The 23,154-nt window shown below is 37.0% G+C and overlaps 1 protein-coding gene across 1 annotated transcript in view; it reads left to right on the top strand.

Annotated features, from left to right (window-relative positions):
• The window catches only part of LOC149557004 (ras-related protein Rab11A-like), a 37,293-nt gene extending 14,448 nt beyond the window's left edge, over window positions 1-22,845 (top strand). Inside the window, exon 2 of the mRNA XM_089831657.1 lies at window positions 21,644-22,845. Within this exon, the coding sequence (XP_089687783.1) occupies window positions 21,644-22,091 (448 nt within the window). The 3' untranslated portion in view covers window positions 22,092-22,845. The remainder of the gene's footprint in view (window positions 1-21,643) is intronic.
• The last annotated feature ends 309 nt before the right edge of the window (window positions 22,846-23,154 follow it).

The following is a 23,154-nucleotide window of genomic DNA, read 5'->3' as shown; positions in this document are numbered from 1 at the left end:
TAAATCAGGTACACGTCTCACCTCTTTCAGCAGCCATTCATTTCCATCTTGTAAGTTTATCTGAATGTTTCCCTTTCTGACAATTTTGCATGACTCATCACCTAAATAAACCTGTCCAAAATCACCTTGAACATAGTCGGGAAAATATTTTCGAAATGCTGTAGCATGAAAAAAAGCCCTTGAATCTAACACCCAAGAATCAACGATATTATCCGAAACAAGGATCAAAGCATCTTGTAACACATCACCTGCTACATTTGCTTCCTTGTTATTTTATTTATTCTGTCCCCTTGTTTACTCTTTTAAGACCAAAATTCTTTCTTCAGGTGTCCTTTCTTTCCACATTGTCAACATTCCACATTTACCCTAGGCTTGGATTTGTCTTTTCTGAAATTCCCACTATTACCTACAGTCTTTCCTATCTCCCTCTCTCATTCTTTCTTCTCAACAGTCAAAGCATTACCGACTATCTCACTTGTGATTTTCCATTGAATTTTCTTGCTAAGGGTAACAACATCACCACCATCAAACTTTAAGGAGTTTGTACAAAGACAAAATTACTTACAACCATGACCAAGCCATTCCAACTTTCAAGCAATGAGCATAAAACAAGACAACTTCAGCTTCAATATCAAAATTTACTTTTACAAAACTTAGATGACTAGTAACCATGTTGATCTCTTCCAAATGATCACTAATAGACCCACCTTTTGACATTTTCATATTAGATAAATGTTTCATGAGAAATACCTTATTTGAGGCTGAGGATTTCTCATACAGCTTCTCTAAAGTCTAAATTAGACTCTCTGATGTTGTTTCTTTTGCTATATTGAAAGCCACCGATGATGCCAAACACAACTGTATTGCTCCTAGTGCCCTCCTATCAAGAACCTCCAATTGTTCATCCTTAGTAGTTGTCAACTTTTTTCTTTTCCACCCAATAGTAAGAAAATATCCTTTTCATATAGATAATCTTCCATTTGCATCTTCCATAATTGATAGTTTTGGTTGTTGAACTTGTCAACCCAAAGCCTTAGATCCGCCTTTTTTTGGATTTCCCACTATTACCTTGTTATGTCCCCTTCGAAGGGATGGTGCTCTATAGACCCCACTTGGCCTATTCACTTACATCTTGATAAGCTCAGCCACTTGGAAAGGGATGTGGAGGTGGCCCAAGTTGTAACTTCATCCCAAACTTAATTTCTTTGGTAATCTTTTCCAGAATTAGCCCCTATCCAACATGGAGAATTAGACTCTTTTTTTGCACGCCTTATGTTGAATGGTAATGTCAGCTATGTGGAGATTATGGTTTTGTAATATTCCCCTCTAGTATCGAAAATAGTTGATACCTCTATTTAATAATTAAGTAATCAATCAAAGAATAAAATGATTAAATAATTTCTAAATAGATATTGATTAAATGTTGGTTGAATAATAATAATCAATGTATATTCAAAGCCAAAATACACATTACCTAAATAATTGTTTAATAAAATTAAATAAATTCACTATGAACTATAACCTAAAACATAACTTGAGGATCATTATTAATTATAAGGTGACAACAATTTAACTTTGAGGGGCGTAAGATAGTGCGACCCTTATAAGGATTGCGCCCACAACATGCAATCCCATATTAAATGGACATTAGAAAATATAATAGGTGCACCAAAAAAGGTCTAACAATATCTACCCTCATCTTGCAGATGATAGTCCACATGGACCAATTAATCAGGACGAAAAAACAAATCATACTAAAAAATGACTTCCTATTTGGCTAAACCCTATTGTAAGACAATGCAGATATACAAGGGAATAAACAAAGGTATATGTCCATATAGAATGTTGCCCATGCATTCCACATCAGCAATGTACCCTCTTGTAACTATTCACATGTTCAGTGGGCAAGTGTGTTCCACTATATACAAAGAAGCATTAACGGAATGTAATATTAGCGTTGGTCGTTGAAATGATAAGACAGGTCAGAAAGCATATTCCAAGGAGAACCCTTGATTTGACCCTAAATATGTTTAAACATGACCCATGATGGGAACAAATTCATAATGTCCCTTCCTAAGTATCTTTATCTAGTATGTCAACCAATAAAGGTAATAAGAGAGCCTTACAATTATATTCGCATACATTTTTAATGGAAATAATTATAGGCTCATTATGTAGTATTGATCTAATTAATTATTTAAGAGTATTTCAAGGTATCATTATAAATGATTATTAAAATAAAGTTGACCTAATATATCTTTATAATTGATTAACAATATTATAAGAATAATGATTATCTCCAATATTATAAGATTTATTCTTCTGATTATCATGATTATCTTCAATCTTGTCAATATTCAATTTATGATCGGAAGGATGAAATGTTACCAAGGAGGAGCTTGTATAAATCCAATCTAGTGTATCTTTTCCCAGTAAAGGGTAGGGGTCAGCATCCTGTAAATGCTTATGAAACGGGCTGGGACCTATAAATTTTGAGGGAGTCCATAGATTGTGTCTAGGCAAATTGGATAACATGTTTACACTTCGATTGTAAATCTAAATAATGACATCATTTGATAATTGAAATGAGTATTATAAATATTAGAATTAATTTAACGATATCATTTATAATAGACCCAAGAAGGGGACATTACAAGTTTGCCACAATTATTGGTCATATGTGGTGACAAAATCTACAACTGCTGCATGACTGAGCTTTTAGTAATGCTTCTACTCTTCTCATGCATGCTCGACTTGTTGGTAATGTCAACTCCCCAAAGATGTCTCGAAAGGGAACGATGGGTAGCATTTGAAGGTCATTGAGAAATTTGAAGAAATCACAGAGGATTGTTTTATTGCAGGATGCATATTGTGGCAGAGAGTCAAGAGGATGAAACCCCTTATAGACTCATCTACTGGTGTATAACCCGTTGTTTGCAGAATAAGCTCATCCAGAGTTTATCATTGGGCTGAACAAATAGTTTGATAGGGCCAAATGTGCTATAGAGCTTCACATGTATGAGTTTGCACTAGAATCATTGTTTCAGAGACTTTGAGGTCATTAGGTGTGAATGAGACTGTGAATTGAAATGGTACAAAAACTAAGGTTGCATCTAGACTAGTATTGTGCGGATAACATCATATAGTCGACATGACATTACTGTGTTGTAAGGTCGTCATTTCCTGCAACTAACACTGTTAAGCCCCTCCAATATTGACATTCTTACCATCTATGTGATAGTTACGAGGTAAGAGGCAGTAGTACCTTCTTGTGTGCGAAGAGTCATAAATAACTAGAATAGCTTGCGGATTGTGACTCTCCTATCGTTGTTGTCTAAAATAGTGACTTTTACCTTGGGTGAAATTCTATGCACTAAGTGCTGCTATTGTACATTAGCTCTACTCCCTTGTTTTGACATGCTAGATAATATCATGAAGTTTGTGTAATGAATTTAAAGATGTTTCTGTAGTTGTATATATCTTTACTTCATGTCCTCTTATGTATGTTGAAGATGTTGAAGCAACATTAAGAAGCAATTTTTTGATTAATGATACTTTTGGAATGCAATATTTATGGTTCATGCTATAAATTGTAACTCGGAGTTTTCATAGCTGCGAGAAATCTCTACTACGGTAAACTAGGTTCCAAAACCAAACAATGATATCAAAGTGCTCATTATTAATTAAGAGAAATAAGATTTTATTCAAGAAAGAGTAGTCGTGATAGAAGAAAGTGATCAATAAATAGTAGCATACTTTAGGCTGTTAATCCACAAAGGGGTATCTTTTACATACATGTAGTCTTTCCTCTTTCCCTCTCTTGTTCTCTATTCTCAATAGTCAACACATTACCAAATGTCTCACCTGTGCTTTTTTGTTGAATTGCTTGCTAAGGGTAACGCAAACAACATCATTGAACTTTAAAGTGTTTGTACAAAGACAAAACTACTTACAACCATGATCATGCCATTCCAACTTTTAGGCAATGAGCATAAAATCAAGTCAACTTTAACTTCATTATCAAAATTTACTTTTACAAAACTTAGATGACTAGTAATTATGTTAAACTCATTCATCACTAATAAACCCACCTTTTGACATTTTCATATTGGATTAATGTTTCATGAGAAATACCTTATTTGAGGTCACGGAATTCTCATACAACTTGTCTAAAGCCTTTATTGAACCCTCCGTTGTTTCTTTTGCTATATTGAAAGCCATTGACGATGCCAAACACAAATGTATTGCTCCTAGTGCCTTTCTATCAAGAACCTACCATTGTTCATCCTAAGTAGTTGTCATCATTTTTGCTTTTCCACCCGGCAGTAAGAAAAGATCCTTTTGGTATAGATAATCTTCCATTTGTATCTTCCATAATTGATTGTTTAAGTCGTTGAACTTGTCAACCTCAAGCTTGCCTTTCTCTGCCATTGCTTCCACTCAAATCTAGGATTTCTTGTGAATTTGCTGAGAAATACATTGCTCTGATACCAATTGTTAGGGTTTCAACATTAATGAGAAATAAACAATATTAAAATACTGCAGAAACAAGAGAAGACAAAAATATGATAATGCATAGAATTTAATGTTGGTTCCCCCAATATGGGCTACATCCACCAAAGAAGCAATCGTCCACTTATTTTATTGTCCAGCAAAGAGAAAATTACTATATGATAATTTTCACATTGCAACCACTTATTAATCAAGCCTTTTTTAAGGTGGTCTACAAAGTTGGTTAGCAAAAAAAAACCCTAACCTTTAGAAAAATTTCCTTGAGGGTTTTGCCTCCGAACCCCCGCTTCTTGGGCACTATTGCCCGCAAACCCCTGCTTTTGAGGGCTGCACTAAGGGCTTGCCCCAACTTTAAACCCCCACGAGGATACATGATAAGGGTATAATACTTGCTTGATCAATCACCACAAACCAACAATTTCCCATTTGGAGATTGATTAGGTTCCACTATATACATCTTGTTGGTATTGTTCACTCATTTTATCTTGATATTTTAGTAATATGCAATCTTTTAACATGCATTTCTTTTGTGTTTAGTACCTATTCCACTATCTTTTTTTCTTTTCAACATGTATTTTTCCCTATTTTCTTCCGTTGTTTTTTTTATATTTATAAATGGCCTAAATGTTTATATTGATGAATGAAATTTCATTAGCTCGCCAACGAAGGTCAATTGGCGTGTCCCACCTCAAGCCTGTTTTCGGTGCATCAACTGTGTCTTTCTCTAGACCTACTACCTGCTGATGCATACTCTTTTCCTCTCTTCTTTTGCCTCTATTTCCAATCCTCTTTCATTCCATTTTGGACCCTAGGAGCGAGTGAACAACCAAGTGGAAATATATTTGATATTTATTTATTCGGAGTTTAGAAAGGAAGGCCTTATAATTTGTTCTATTTGGGGATAGCATCTTGGATGGCTAGTGCAAAATGTACTTCCCCTACTCAATCATTGTTCATGCACATGCATCCTAAATACAATAGAGAGTGGGAGGACCCTTTTATGACTTATTTCAAATACTAAATTTACATGGATACGGTAGTTTTAGCAATTCTAGTAGCTACATTCTACCTTGCTTGACCTCTTCAAAGTGTGGTGGCTATTGAAATGCCGGTCTTAGAAAGATCATTGAGTAGTGAACTGTCTCCATCATAGTTACACTACCTTTGGGGACAAGGGGGGTAATGGAAGTGGGGGACAAGTTTTTGGGACGAGGGGACAAAGGGGCCTAAATTTGGGGATGGCGGGGGGCAAGGGGGTAGTATATCCTATACATATGGTACTTAAAATTCTAGTTATGAAAATATGTAATGCAATATAAGATATAAAGATGTAAAAGAGTAAATACTTGAACATTGCATTGAATTGGAACATCGAACATTGGACATAAATAGTCAAATCAACAAATATTCAACACCAAGACATCCCCCCATCCTTGGGGGAGGTGGCAGAATCTGGTGGCACCGTTGGGGACAGGGGGACGAAGTTCCCACGTCCTCGGTGCGTCCACGTCTCTGAGACGTGGGGCAACAAGGGGGGTATGTGTCTCAGTGTTACTATGGTGTCCATCCTTCTTCATGACCATGTGCATAGAACATAGTGTATGTAGCCTTCCATTTACATAGTATGGCAAAAATAGAAATGGAAAGTTATTACATAGGTTTAATACTAGACCAGATGCTCTGCCACATACTTTCTCTGAAGAACTAGAATGGGCATGAATGGTTGCAGAACAAAAACATCCATCAGGGATTAAGCTATGTTATAGATACATTCAGATCAGTAGCCTCTGTCTATGGGGGTCCATTACCTATACAGATTAGAGACTCTCAACTGCTCCTCTTCCACCTCCCGCATGCCTCTTGTCCGTCCTCAAAGCAAGGGGTGGGTATGTGGGCTTTACCATTAGTTTGGAAGTGCACTTCTCATGGAAACGAAGCCAAGTTCTGCAAGGAATGGAAGGGACAGGGATTCACTAAACTAATGGGAACCCACCCAGGCCAGGTCAGACAAGCGGAGGTTGAGAGCCATACAACTACGAGGGGAGAGGAAGGGCTACAGATGTTATTATAACGCTCTCCTGCTTGTTAGGCTGGGCAGTTATGCATTGATTGAAAGCAAGGGTCCAGATTCACTTGTATTCAGACTGGATAAAAAAGAATATAATCTCTCCCCATAATAACAACTGTGTTATTCAAGCCAAAGAAGGGGAAGCATGTAATGTCCCATTTATTTTGACCTTTGAATATAAGTAAATGATTAAAAGTGAAGTTGTCAAAAATTAAATAAATTTAATGATGACTTAGTTTATAATTTAATAAGGTCATAAAAGTGAGTTATTTTATGTCAACAGAGAGTTGGTTTTTGTATTTATGTATGAGGGATCCCTGCAACCTAGCCCAGCATCCAGCGGCCCATATCTCGGGTACCTGTGCAAGCTAGGGCGAGACTAATCCTCCTTCTGGAGAGATCCTCTACCCGAGAGCCATTTCAGCTCTTTAAACCAGGAGTAGAATCAAACCTGAGATCAGTGGGGAGCAAACCCACAGCCCAAGCCAACTTTGCTACCCATTTGGGCTTATGTCAACAAAGAATTAAAAGAGGGCCACTTTTATTATTTTGCATTTGCTGAAGTTAAATTTAAAAAGTGAGGGAAATCTGAATAGTCTTTTTGGAAGTTCTTCAGAGTTATAAAAAGGCAGACTGAGGCTTATCACAGATATGCTTAGTTTTGTTATTTTCTATTAGAGAGTTTGAGAACTTTTGGCTTTTGGGTCAGCAACCCCTCAGATGGAAACCCTTGGGTTTTAGTGGATCGGATGAAAAACCATTTCCATCTTTTGGGTGAATCTAATCCAGGATTCACAGCTGTGCTACATTGATCCCCTCAAGGTTTTGTCAGATAATAAGAAAATTATTGAAGTCTCTTTCACAGGCAAATTTGTATAAACATTGAGTTTATTTTGTTTGGATGCTTTAGAGGAGCTTATATGCAATGTTATTATGGGAATAACAAGGATCTCATTGTGCTTCTAATCACTGGTGAAGTTTGGAATTGGATTTCATTAATTTAGAGGCAATATTGTTGTTAATGTTGTGGTTTTGAGAATTTTATGGGAATGTATTAAATAACTAAATAATGGGAGGAATTAAGAGGAAGCATTTGGGACATGAACTACGGATTATGTTAAAAGAATATCATATAAAAATATTCTCGCTTCAAACTTCAGTATATGGTCAGTTATTTGAAATTTTAGCTTTAGTGAATAGGGCACCTGCAGATTGTAAGAACTAGCAAATTTCTATAATAAAAGTCAGCTTATGTTTTTTTAATCTCTATTCCCCATTATGTCGCGGTTATAGTATTGTTTAGAAATTAGTTATGCACTTGGATGGTTATTAAGAATGATGTTTTGGAAACACAAAGTTGGGAAAATAACCCAGGAATTTCTTAAACAGTCAGCATACATTTATTACAGTTAATGGTTATCTTGTAAATATCTTAAGCTTTAGTTTGCTTTCGTTTTTTGCTTTATCTAGAATAGAATGTTTCTATTCTTTTCGATCATTCTTTTGTATAAATTGAGCTCTCGGTCTTTGTTAATAACAAGCAAGTATTTACCAATTACCTCATAATATGGTATCAGAGCGAATACTTAAATTTTTTTTGGAAAAATTTATAATTTCTTCTAGAAATTATTATTTGTTTAAATTTTTTTGAATTTTTTTCTAGGTTTTTTCTGCGTGGAGAAATTCAAATCAGACCCTCTGAACAAATCGCATGTTCTTTGCAAATCGCGTCTTTCACATCCTGTGCGGGTTGTCGTCTTCAACAAATCTGCAAATCACGTGTTTCTGCTGCTCGATTTCCCTGCAACTCGTGATTTTTGGAGAAACCTCGCGATTTGCTGCTGTATAACTTTTAAATCGCGTCCGTTCTTTGTTTGGCAACATGCTGGATTTTCCTAGGCATCTGGACTACATATCAACGTGATTTCCTCCCGTCGCATTTGAGCAGAGTTTTTTCAACGCGATTCAACTCACCTTTTTTTCGCCAATTGAAGCCCTAAAATCCAACTGGTTCTCTGCCTTTTTTTGGCGATGTCTCAGCCTATAGTCACGCTTTGGGCAACAAATCAGACATTTTTTTCACCAAATCTGCCTTTTTTTTGATCTCCAATCCAACGGCTAGGGTTTTGCCCGAAACCCTAATTTTTGGGGTTGAAAAAATATCTTGTCTGTAGATTCTTGGTGGGTTTTTCGAGAGCTCAATTGGGTTGTTCGATATTTCTGGGTGCCTCGATTTGTGAGCCAACGGATTCAAAAAACGACAGCATATTCCTTCTGGGTTTTTCGAGCTCTCTTTTGGGTCACTCTTTGATTCTTTTGGGTCTCCCATATTTTTGCCTCGAAGAATGTGCCTTCACAAAATTTCATTGAAAAACGTACCATGGCATCTTTGACGAATATTTTGCTCGAGCATAATTCCAAATTCAATGGCCACAATTATGGAACCTGGAAGCAGCGCATCATCACAATCTTTGAATATTGGAACACCAATCAACTTGTTTTGGGTGTTACAAAGCGTCTGACTTCTCCGAGTCTTGATCAAGATACATGAGATCTGAATAATCGAGAGGCAGTAATGCTTCTCAAATTATCTGTGGTTGATGATCAGCTTTCTCAGATTCCATCCGGCAAGACAGTTGCCAAAATCTGGACACACCTCAAAGGTCTTCATGAGACTTTCGACAAGAGCAGAGCCTTTTTTCCGAAAAACACTCCGTTTTCTATTGTCATGGATGAGCGCAGCATGCTCCAAGCACACTTGAATCGGATTCAGGAAATCCATGATCAGCTACTTGCCATCGGTTGCATCTGAAGTTCACTGATCTCTGCACCCTGTTGCTTCAGCAAGATCGGTGGAAACAATAGTTAAGTAGCAGCTCCAGTTCCACCTCCACTGAGCAAGCCTTTGCTGCAAAATCCTTTCAGAAGGATAAGGGCAAGTTTCAACAACCATCTTAGCAGAAGTCTTTTGCTCCAGCATCTAATGGTACTAGAAAGAAGAACATTCAATGCAACTACTACCACAAGTTTGGTCACATGAAGGTTGAATGTCGAAAACGCTTAGCTGCCTAATCTAAGCAATCAGGTTTGCAACCCAAAGCGAATAGTACCGAGCACTCTGAGCAGGCGGAATCTGCCTTTTACGCCTTTATGGCTAAAAGACCTATAGATCATGTGAAGTCATTTGCCCGGTACATTGATTCAGGTGCGTCTTGCCATTTCACTCACCGCAGAGATTGGTTTACTGACTACCAACCTTATTCAGATTCTGTTATTTTTGGTGGCGGAGAAGAGTACACGGTTGTTGGTAAAGGCAACATTCAGATTCAGTCTGTTGGGAGGAATCTCATATTCCTTGATGTGTACTATGTTCTAGAGATGGAACTAAATGTACTCTTAGTCAATCAGTTGCTGTGATATTCTCCACACTTGGCAGTCACCTTCAGTTCACATTAATGCACCATTACTGATCAGGCGACGAAGTCTACTGTTGCAGTAGGTCTTGAGGATCATGGTTTTTTCAGACTTATTGATTCTAGTGATTCTCAGGAATTAGCTATGGCTGCTCTGCGATCTTCTGTTAGCACACTTTGGCGTCAACGATATGGGCACTTAAATGTGCATTATCTCTTATAGCTTGCTCGGGATGAGCTTGTTTTTGGTTTGCCAGAGATTCAGACTCAACACCTTGGAGTTTGTGACACATGTCAGGTTGGGAAGCAACATCGCACACCTTTCCCCAGTGGCCATTCTTGGCAAGCTTCTTAGGTACTTCAGCTTGTTCATGCTGATGTCTGTAGCCCTATGGCCACTCCTTTTGTTCTTGGGTCCAGGTATTTTCTGTTGTTTGTAGATGATTTCAGTAGAAAAATGTGGGTGTATTTCCTTAAAAAGAAATCAGATGCATTTACTGTATTTCAAAAGTTTAAACCGTTAGTTGAAAAAGAGTTTAGGAAATCTATTATTACTCCTAGATCAGACAATGGGGGGGAATTTTGTTCTAATGTTTTCTCTAGCGTCTTGGATACACATGGCATCCAACGCCAGTTCACCACACCCCACACGCCACAACAAAAAAGTGTAGTTGAACGTCGGAACAAGACAATCATCGAGATGGCTCGTTCCATGCTCAAACACAGACTTGTTTCGAAGCAATTTTGGGCAGAAGTAGTTAAAACTGCAGTTTATCTGTTGAACCGGCCACCTACAATGGCGGTCAAAGGTAAAACTCCGAAAGAGGCCTGGTTAGGTCGTAAGCCTAGAATCAGTCACCTGAAGGTTTTTGGCTCTCTTGCTTTTGTTTGGATCCCTGATGCTTCACGCACCAATTGACTCTCTTGCCAAGAGTCAGAAATTAATGCTTGCTGGATATAGCAGTCTTCACAAAGCCTGCCGCCTAATTGATGTTGAGACATCTCGTCTCATATATAGTCGTGATGTAGTCTTTGATGAGCAGCGAGGACCATTCATGCCTGTTTCTCCTGTTCCTGATCCAACAGACCAGCCTATGTAGGCTCATGATTTGGGAGTTCGGCTTCCATTGGGTCCATTGGATGGGAGGGCTCCAATAGCTCTACAGCTCCAGTTCTTCCAATGATACTTGTACAGACTCCTCTGGCTTCTCCTGCAGGATCACCTCGCTTTGTAGATGCTTCACCTGAGTTTGATCCAGCTTCTTCTGATGAGTATCCTGCTGATCAAGCATCTCCTAGTACTATTGTTGGTCATTCTCCTATCCAGCCTAAGTGTTGGGCTAAGACACTTGCTGATCTTCGTGATGATGAGCTCATTGATGGGAGAACTGCTCGTAAAAAGAGCAAAACTACAGATTCTGTTAACTTTGCTCTTATGACCAACATTCACAATGTGTTTGAACCTCAAACATATTCCGAGGCTTGGATTTTCCCAAAATTTGGAGTCTCCATTTGAGAAGAGATGTTGGAGATCAATGTTCTATCTTCAAATCATAACAAGGATTACTCACTTCAAACAAGAGCTTGTATATGGATTCCTACATGAACACTTTGCAGATGTAAAATTTGCATGCGGCATTGGCATATACAGGGATTATTGAATGTTATCCTTGGTCAAGATTATCATAGATGAGGAAGATCATAAACCCGAGCAAACCCTTATCACCAGAGTTGATATATCAGCCTCAGGAGAATGTTTGAAGGTGGCCTTTATCTGGAGCTTGTTAATAATCTGCAGCCAATAGTTAAGGCATTTGTATAGAGGCAAAGATCTTGATAGACCAGGTCAAACTGCATGTCCAGAAATAATGGTCATTATATTACCTGTTGACAGCAAATTGTTCAAGTGTATAATCCACAATTCATATATATGATATTTATGAGTCAGTCAGACCTTCAGGTATACAAAAGAGGAATTGGTTGAATATGAAGTTAGAATGCATGACATGGCACATATAGAGTTATCAGACAGAAAATGTAGCAAAGGAAAGGTGGGAAAAATAAAGATATTGCACTATGGTGCGTTCAGTATCAGCAATCCAATTAAGGTTCATGACGGTCAGAACAATGAAAGTATATGACATTCAATCTTAGCACATCACCTTATTTACTAAAAGGTCCTGAATTCACTATGAGTTGACAGAGATTTGATACAACATCAGTTGCAGAGGTTAAGTAAAAGTTGTGCAATGTCAGCATGCCAAAGGTGTTATCATATTAAAAGTTAGTTATTATTGACATGATCGTTCAGTGGTATTTTCTACAGCTGTACACCACGAGGATGTTAGCCATGTTTGAAGTCCATCATACCTGTAACTGTGGCAATCATACACTATGTGAAACACATTTTCCACCATGTGGCATAACCAAGTGATTACTGTGACCCATCCTTTGCAGCAGTACAGAGGTTTGAGGATTAGAAGCAAAGGATAATCTACAATAGTATGGAGATACGTGTGGATTAATCTGATCCAAATTGACATGATAAATGCCGGCAGCGGAGCAAATTAATCTTGGAAGATGAGATAAAGCAAACAACGATAGTTTTCAGTGCCTGAGATATCTCTCGAGATGATATATGCAACTTTTGAGTCATTCATTATCCTTGGCATGTGAGATACAAGGCAGGGGCATGTGCGGAATTCCTCAAAGATCATCCGTATTTTTAGGACCCAAACTCGATGCCTCATCAAATGATCCCAACAGTTCCCTTGCAGTTTTATTTTATTCTTCAACCTTATAAGCGATGATGGGTATTTACCTGAACATGAAACTTATAAAATTTTATCTAATATTATGCATTCATTGCAGGTTTGGAGTATGAGGATAGAAAGGGATGCACAGATGTCTCGTCTCAAGAACATAAATTCATTGAATAAGCACTCACGATTATCAAGATGTTATGGACAGAGGCAGGAGTATCAGCGCCACAACACATATACCTAAGAATTGTTCAGGATGATTCACTTGCAGGCTGATGCATTTGCACAGGTTTCTTCAACGGCAGGAAATATGATATATGTGCCAGGAGTAACCTAGATGCTTCACTTGATAAAGAAGGACCCGTGTGAAGAGAGCTTCCACCATCACGATTCAGTGTTATTCACGATATCAAGACACCTGCACTTTGATATTGTTCAGAATGAAGCCGAACAAGAAGATGATTTCGGAGGAGCCGGCGGAAGATTTTTGAGCATAGTATGGAGAACATGTAACGTCGTCGGGAGTGAGAGAGGTTATATTCGATTCTGTGCAAGCACTTGTGAAGTTTGAACATGAATCTCATGAACCGGTGGAATATACAGGAGTTGTGGATCATCGTTGATGAATAATATAAGGCATAGGAATAATTAAACTGCAAGTTATATTTTGATATAACTATAATCATATTATAATTTAAACGTTGGTTAGTTTTTAAGTTATGAAGAGGCACGTTGTTTAGAAAACAACCGATGCCTTTCAAATGTTTATAAATATATGTAAAGTAAAGCCCAAGACACAATTCATATTCATATTTTAAATTTTTGCCAATCATATGCCCTATGATGTATTATATTTTCTAATTGGCAGAGAGATGGAATTTTGAACTAAGCTCGTGGATTTGAGTTAATGAGTGGATTTTGTGCGACTCGGATATGTTCGCAATAGATGGATCATCTGTAAGGAATGTCTTTATTGTGATTTTATTTCCGATATTATTATTTATTTTAAATATTAGAGTTTTAAATTATTAATAAGTTGTGTCCTTTATAAATGTTTTTAATTATTTTCTATAAATATTTTAATATTCGGATAAGTGGATTGGGTCGTTATTGCATTTTAAGTTAGATAAACATAAATATTGTGAAATATTTAATTATTTCCGTATTTATGTCTAATTTGTCTCTCAGGAGTTAAAGTGCATTTTAGACTAGTTTAGATTGCATTTATATAATTGATCTGTCGCGTCTGAATTATTAAATTTTTTTATAGTTAAAATATATTAAACTTTACAAAGTTGTATGTTTCAATTTATAATATCGACTCTGATTGCCCATTTAATTAAGCACTAGTCTTTTACTCTTGATTCATAATCCATATGCTGGCAACTGTTTCATTTCTTTCCATTTGAAGAAATAATATATTCATCTATTGCATTAATCTGTAATTATTCTTTATTTAAAAAATTATCACATTTATACAATCATTTATTCACAAATTTCAAAGTTTGAAGTTTTCAATAATTCTTGTCATTTTGAAAGCTTCCACCATATTCACGTTCTAATTAATTTGTTTTAAGCATCTTGGATCTAAGTGTTTCATCCAAGAGCAGGTACACCCGCTTCGGTTTTGCAAAGCCGGAAGTGTAGGGGATTCAAATCACATCGATCAATCCTGTCAAGTTGGCCTTAACCAGTTGGATATCCCTGCATCGAGCAAGCAAGGCTTGTAGGATTTCAATCTGCGGTTTTGGGAACCAACAAGATGGACGTAAAGAGTGCTTTCCTGAATGGTGATCTCCATGACGCAGCCTCTTGGTTTCAAGGTTGCTGGTAAAGACCATCAGGTTCTCAAATTGGTAAAGCTCTCCATGGTTTGAAGCAAGCCCCTTGGACATGGTACATCAAGATTGATAAGTACCTTAGTGATCAAGGCTTCAAGAGGAGTTCTTTAGACTCAAATCTATACATCAAGACTACTGATAGTGACATCATCTTTTTGGTTATCTATGTGGATGATCTGATCATCACTGGCAGTTCGGCATCTTTGATTCAAGGAATCAAACAGAACTTATGCCAGTCTTTTGATATGACTGACCTTGGTCTCATGCATTATTGCTTAGGTGTTAAAGTTTGGCAACAGTCTTTTGGTATAGTCGTGTCTGTCCAAATATGCCAGGGCTTTGTTAGACAAATTCAGAATGTAGGATTGCAAACCTGCATCTACATCTATGGAGAAAGGTCTCAAGTTATCAGCAAAGTTTGATTCTCCTTCCGTCGATGATACTACATATAGGCAACAAGTAGGCAGCCTCATCTACCTCTTTGCTACTAGGCTTGATATTAGCTTCGCAGTCAGCTATATTTCACGCTTTATGACAGCTCCTAAGGCTGATCATTGGATGGCAGCAAAGCGTGTGCTTCGTTATGTGAAGGGCACTTCAGATTATGGACTTCTGTACTCTTGGAGTTCTAATCCTAAACTCAGTGGGTTCACAGATTCAGATTGGGCAGGCTCTGTTGATGATAAAAAGTCAACCTCTGGATATGTGTTCAGTTTGGGATCCGGTGCAGTCACATGGACCAACAAGAAGCAGCAGGCAGTTTCTCTCTCTTCTATAAAGGCTGAATACAGAGGGACTGTTAAAGCAAGATGTGAAACTGTTTGGCTTCGTCAGATGCTTGGGGATATGCAGATGTCACCAGCAGGACCAACTGCTCTGTTTATTGATAACGAAGGCGTTATCAAGTTAGCACGGAATCCAGTCTTCCATGAATGAACCAAGCATGTGGATGTTCATTGTCATTACATACGACAGTTGGTCGAAGACGGGACTATAGATCTGCAGTATGTTCCTACCACAGATCAGACTACAGGCATTCTCACCAAGCCTCTTGGTCTTGATAAGTTTGTCAAATTCAGAGGATAGCTTGGTGTGTTTGATAGATTAACCATTAAGGGAGGGTATTACAATAATAGATAAGTCGTCTATTATTAGTTAATGGTTATCTTGTAAATATCTTAAGCTTTAGTTTGCTTTCGTTTTTTGCTTTCTCTAGAATAGAATGTTTCTATTCTTTTCGATCATTCTTTTGTATAAATTGACCTCTCGGTCTCTGTTAATAACAAGCAAGTATTTACCAATTACCTCGTAATAACATTAACCATTGCTATTAAAATAAGGGAAAATTTTGGGAGCTTTTAGTCAGGGATATTATAAAGCATGGCAAAAAAAATTGTGTAAAAAACAAAGTTCTGGTTGTAAAAATAGAGATAAAAACCTATTTTTTCTGTTTCATATCAATGTAGCATGTACAGACGAAATTGAGCATATAGCTTGTAGAACTGCTAATCATGAAAAATTGTAACAGGGTTTATATTAAATAAAATTTGGTAGTCCTAAATTAGGAGGAAATTTTGTCATGGAGTAAGGCGTATAATTCTTGGGGCTGTCCTATATTTTTAAAAACTAAATACATATCAAGGCATAATTTAAAAGAAAACATTCATATTTTAAAACTTAGCTTGTAAAAAATATATGTTCAAAGTGAAATTAAGGAAATTTTGAAATACCTATATGCTTAAAACATTGTTTAGTCTACGTTTGCTTTCTATTTTTTGGCCTGTCCCATTAACAAGATTCACCACTATTTTGCCACCAATGGTTCTTCAAATAATTTTGAGAAACCCAGATATAGGATACGAGCTAACCTGAAGAACCTGTTTTGAATAGGAGATCAGAGAAACACCCCTAACCTAATCTCATTGCAGAGGCATACACCAAGCCAGGCTCATTTACTACAGCAAACCTCTTCAAAATGAGTAAAAAAGAAGGCTGGTATGTGTAAAAAGTTCAAACATATTTGTACCACTTTTTAAAAAACTAGAGAGGCAGCATGGCAAATCGGGTGGTTCATAATTATTCAGGATCAATTGGGCATTTTTCAAGTGTAAGGTGTACTCTAGAACTATTGATCTTTGAAGACTAAATGACTCTGATTCCATGCCTTATAGCTCTTTTCCAGAGTAGAAACACTAGCTGTTGTTGTATTTGGATTACTTGGGACCAAATCTTGACAAACACCACCTGGAACATTTACTGTCCTTGCCTGCACCAGACCTCGCACCATGGATCTTCATCACTTCCCATCAAAATCAAATCCTCTTCGTCAGACCCAAAAAGTTTCGAAACTATGGCATCAATGATCTGCACAAAAGATCCCTCTCTAGAATTTTGGCCATTAAATTAGACAACAATCATCCTCGGAAGAAATTCACTTTCTTGGGAACCCATTCTTCTACCTTCAAAATATTCTTTATGTTAGGATAAAACCACAAACAGAAATAAAAAACTACATACGAATATAACCAATAACAGAAAATAATAGATCACATAGAAATGAACACAAGGCACCAAGATTTAACGTGGTTCACCCAATCCCTGGGCTACGTCCACCAAACAGCAAGTCCGATCTTATTACAATCCAGTGATTACAACTTGATTACAGTCCATAATCCCATACAGCTCAATACCGCCGCAAGAAGCAATTTCACATCACAACGTAAAACAATCCCTAACCCTAAGCCCCTTTATACAAGTATTAAACCGCGTTAGGGTTATAACATGTTGGCCATAAATTAGCCATAACTTTAGTGGCGAATCTACGAATGGCGAATCTACGAATAGTACCAAAAAATTTTCTTTCGGGGCAATGCCCCGAACCCTACTAATTATGAAGTATGTACAGTACTTTCTTGATCAGTCACCACAATCTAACACTTTATCGATTCCATGTTTGACTTGTCACCAATGAAAAATATCAAATGTAGCAGTTTGGTTGAGAAAATCCTTTGTGAACATGTCACCTTTTTTTCCTCAAAACTTTGTCACTGCTGCCATCTTTGACTTTACTTGCTGCCATTGCACCAAGCTGTTACTAACCCTATAGCCATCAATTGCCTTTCTGTCATTGCACTTAATTTATAATTTGTGGGAATATATATAAAGGCAGTGCACTGAAATCATAATCAACTCCTTAGAGAAAAAATGATCTATACAATGATGATACATATTTAGAAACGAAATGATCTATACAATGACGATACATGCAGTAAAGGGACCTCTCCAAAAGAAGTGATTTTCGGAGGCTTATGACATCTCTCAGCAAGGTTCTAGTCTACTAGATACTGACAAAAAGATCTATAGGTCGTTCCTAGAATTAGCTAGTAAGTCTATTGTTTTGTTTACTTTAACTTTCAACTAGATGTTTTTTGATGAGCTTAAGGGGCTTTCTAATGAATGGTTCATAAGGCACAACACTTGGCGAAGGTTTTGCAAATGGGGTTGCAAGCGGAGTGGGTTTAACCATGGAGGTAATGAAGTTAAGCGTGCTCAAGCTGGAGTAGTACTGGGATGGGTGACCTCCCAGGAAGTCCCGGTGCTTCACCTCCATGAGCATCACCTAGATCCAATGAGTGCTGAGTGTTCCATTTATTCTCATGAAAGATGGATTCATGTGTGAATCAGTACTCATGATATATGGGTCAATGAGTTTGACTTAAAAACTTCACAGTTAAATCCTGATAGCAATATCACAACTAGATGTTTTTTCTTTAACCATTGGATTGATTATTAACTAGAAGATTCTTTCTACAATGATTTATATTGTGCAAATACGCTCACTTAAGTCATTCAATCAGTGCAAAGTTTTTTGTTTCATTATTGGTGCCAAAGCCCACATAGCCAGTTAGGATCCCTAGTAGCCATTATCACTGTGTATCAAATACTGCACTTCCTATGGTTGCCTTTAACAGCTTTATCAAAATTCATTTTCCAAAACCCTCTTCAAGATGGAAGCAATATGGCCGCTCCCTATCTGTGGTTTCCCTTAATAGAAAATTGTTTTCTTATAGGCTCACTCTCCTTTTAATAGATATTCAAAGTTGAACAAAAGAAATGTACTTCAGACCCATAAACTGGGGTTCGAAACATTTAAGAAACAGACTTGAACTTCAATGGCAAGGATGTTGCAGAAGTTCCGTAGTTGATGAGGACAAATTCTCGAAGCTGCTGAGTTACACATGGTTTGCTGACCAAGATGTCAAGAGGCTGCAAAAGTGACTTGTGAGACACTGACAAAGTGAAACCAAGTTGCTGCAAAAAAATTTAATAGTTCAGGGTGACTTACATGTAGTTGACAAACATAAACCAAGTTGCTGTGAAAGATGTTGGTTGTTGCAAGAAACTTGAATGTACCGACAAAGAGAAAACTAAGACGCTGCTGATGATAGGACTTTACTCCTTTACAAAATTGAGGAAGCAGAGCCCTCTTTTTTGTTCCAAATGTTTTTCATCTATGTTACCCGGGGATGTGTCCCCAGCCTAAAAACCCCTGTCCCCGTACTGGAAATGTTTCAGGGACTCGGGAATGGCTAGGGGACATCCCCCTAGGGAATTCCTAGGAAACGTCCCAGAAACTTGGGGATGTTTGGAAAGTTTTTGGGGACATCCGTACGTCCCGGGGACGGTTGGGGATGCCTTGGAAGTCCTTGGGACGGATGGGCATCCTTGATTTTATAGACAACATCAGCACTTATAAAATTTTTTTTTTTACAAAACATTTTCTTTTTTAATTATAAAGTGGGCCCCTCCTCCCAAGTTCACCCTAACATGCTTATTACTGTGTGGTAGTTAATTTTTGCTATTTGGGGCCCTCTGCTTAGTATTTGACAACATTACGTTAAAAATCATGGAATTAATATTGCTGTTACAGTCACGCTACACATGCAAAATTATATAGTAGACTGTTTGCAAGGTGCTGGGAAAGTCTGAAAAGCACATTATAGACCTAGAACATGTATCCTCATATTATTTTTTAGCAATACATCCATGCTTGGTTGGCCTTGGGTTGATGTGGGTTCTTTTTGGAAGATATGGTGAATATTGGAAGTTGCATTAAGATACCGTCTTACTATAACAAACCTATATCATAATCAGAACTGTATAGAGGACCTTTTTGTATTAATATCAGTCCACTTACAATGAATTAGAAGTGTAGTTTCAGAATTAAATAGTAGTAGTGTGTTTCAATTTGAAAGTTGTGATATTGTTCTTGTTGCTATTGAAAATGAATTCTAAATTATGTTCTTGGATATATTTCAAATTTTTATTTTATTATTTTAATATTACATGCACATTGACAGTAATTCCAAATTATCAATGCATTAAAGCATATTTAGCATTGAGTTTGATTATTGAAATGTTATATGTTAAGGTTTTGTGATGTTTAAAAGGCATGGTTTATCCATGTCTTAATATGAAGGTAATGTATATATGCAAATATCCCTATATATTTTATATTTTCCCTATATTTATATAGCCATCCCTGTTTGCTGTACCCCCGCCTCCAAAATCGGTAATAATTTTTGCTGTTCCAGAAACCCATCCTGCTGTCCCCTGCCGTCCCTGTCCCGGAAACTCAGGGAAACATAGATTTTCATTGATTCCATTCCACTTAAAAATCTTATTTGTTATAATTTCATCTTCTAAATTGTTAATAGCATTGTTTGCCAGCCTGTCTGCTAATTTATTATTTTCCTTAGATGGGTGCCAAATGGTATACAATTTCATCAAATTTAATTTAGTCCAGGTCTGTTCCATGATATATTTGATCCTCTAGCTTGTGGTGTGTTTATTTTTGTTTGCAATTACAATCACCAAAGAGTTACCTAACACCTTCTATGGAAATGTCACTTATCCCTTTCTTCATGCATTTGTGTAGCCCAGGAAGTAAGTTTGGGTTTCTGCTTGACTGTCAGTCCCTTGCTATGTTTTCCTGAGGCAACTGAGACTTTCTTCCCTTTCCAACCTCTTTTTGTGTACTGTGCACTGGAAATACTTGGATTGTCATGGTCAGTTCCATCAGAGTTCATCTTAAGATTCCCCTTTGATGGGGGGTCCATCTTGTGTGTTGTTGGTGTTTCTCTTTTCTTTGATTGGACCCACAAGAGCCATGAACAGGGATGGGGCAAGAGGTGGGCAGAGGTGGATGGGAGCCCCCATTTGCTGAAGAGTTTGTTTTTTGGGACTTATTGTGGATTTTAATCCATCACCACTCACTGATGTCTATTTCCAGATTGAGAAGTAAAATTTCATTGAGGAGTGATTGTTATGAAAACATTCTGTAATTGTGCTCCCTTTGTGCTAGATTGCCATCGTTGAGCAGATAATCAATAATTAAGAGAAAATTGATTTTGATCAAAAGTAATGCCAGCACTTAAAAAATCCCCAATGCACTATTTCCAGTTTGAGAAGTGAAATTTAATTCAGAAGAGATTGCTATGAAAAAATACTGTAATTGTGCTCCTTCCAAGTGTGCCAGATTATCATTGATGAGCTGCTAACCAATAAGTAAGAAAAAATGAATTTTGATTTAATGATAAGCCAGCCCTTAAGAAAATCCTTAATGCTGTATGAGCGGGAAATCTAACAGCTACACAATTGAGATACTATTTGTCTTTCAAAGTCATCTTTTTCATGAAGATTTAAGTTCATGGCTGAAAATGGAGCTAAATTCCAAATTATGCTACTACATAGTCTTTCCCTTGTATGTCTGAGTAGATTTGCAATATAAAAATCTTTGTTGATTAATTGATATGCATGGACCTTCCTTTTCTCTACATCATTGACAAAATGCAATTATTGCTTTTGTTTGTGTTGTGCAACTGAAGTATAATCCTTTCATTGGTAGAGAGATTCAGATGGCTATTAGTTTAAGTGATAGTGATTGACTACATATTATGTATCCTTGATTGGGTGCTAGCATCATCATCTGATTGCCAGGTATCATTTTTTTGGGTCATAATTTTGTGTTTCATTGGCTGTATGCAGATACAGAGCAGTCACGAGTGCTTACTACAGAGGTGCTGTTGGGGCCTTGTTGGTATATGATATAACCAAACGACAAACTTTTGAGCATATCCCTCGATGGCTTGAAGAGTTGAGAAACCACGCTGACAATAATATTGTTATTATGCTGGTAGGCAACAAATGTGATCTTGGCAATCTTCGTGCAGTGCAGACAGAGGATGCTAAAGAATTTGCCCAAAAGGAAGGTTTGTTCTTTTTAGAAACATCAGCATTGGAAGCAACAAATGTTGAGAGTGCATTCTTAACTGTGTTGACAGAGATTTTCAGGGTAGTCAGTAAGAAGGCCCTTATTGCAAATCAAGCTCAAGGTAATGGAAATGCATCATCTTTATCAGGGACAAAAATAGTTGTTCCAGGGCCAGAACAGGAGACCGGTGCCAAAAAGAAAACCTGTTGTACATCAGCATAATTTGTTCAATATTCTTTTTACTGGTCTGAAGCTGTAGGTCATTGACTTTTTACCCACTTTTGCAAAATGCCGGTCTATAGTGTATTGTAGTTTCAGGCAGCTGTGAATGATAAATAGTTGGATTCATCTCTGTGTTATTACATATGCCACTTCCAGTTTAATGACACTGTTGTTAAAAATTTATAAACAAAAGAAATGGCTTCAGTCTCTATTTTGATTCCTAGGGCTATTTTTCTCACCTTTTTACGCTTTAGAATAGACTTTAACGTTTTTTTAATACTGATATTTAGCTCTCTTGTTGAAGAATAAGTAAGATAAATGCTCTTCACAAGTTCTTTAGAAGCAAAAAGTTCTCTTTGTTCAAAAGAAGAGTGCTTATTTAAAAAGCGAATACTCACGGGATCCCAAAGAAATCGACGAGCTAGACAGATTACTGGTGCATTTAAAGGTTTATACTCCATTGCATACTCTTCTGTGTCAAATTGATATATTCCCATCCTTTGAAACTTTTTGTATAGTAATTTTGCTTCCCAGAAAGCAGCTGTTATTTTGGTAAATGCTACAAAGAAGCTGCCTATTAACTCTGTTGGTATAGTTATGGCTAGATTTTAGATGCTTGTCATCTTCATTGGTAGATTCACAACAATGTAAATGGGATGACAACTATTTGAATGCTGGCTGGTACGGGTTTAAAATCTTTTTGTGTAGAAGGATCTTTGATAGAAATGGAATTGCCATTATTATCTTTACTGAATCAGGCATTAAAAATTTTATAGTTCTAGTTAGCGTTCTCCTTTAGCAAAAAATAATTAAAATTGGATGTTGAAACCTTAATCAGTTTAATTCATTAAATTTGTAAGATAAATTTTAGTTCAAGCACCGTCAGCTTTTATCTTATTCATTTTCTTATCCAATCTATGATTAACCTTATTTCTGGTAATTCAGTTATTGCTTGAGCAAGTTCCAGAAAGATAGTTTCCCTGCACATCATTGGAACAATAGATGCAATTTCAGTACATAAGTAAATAAGAATCCTCCCAATTGTGTACTCTGAAGTAGATAC

This window comes from Cupressus sempervirens, chromosome 5 (genome assembly GCF_028749045.1).
Source record: "Cupressus sempervirens isolate cs-2001-9-10 chromosome 5, ASM2874904v1, whole genome shotgun sequence".
Taxonomy (NCBI): domain Eukaryota; kingdom Viridiplantae; phylum Streptophyta; class Pinopsida; order Cupressales; family Cupressaceae; genus Cupressus; species Cupressus sempervirens.
This window is presented reverse-complemented; position numbering and strand designations above follow the sequence as displayed.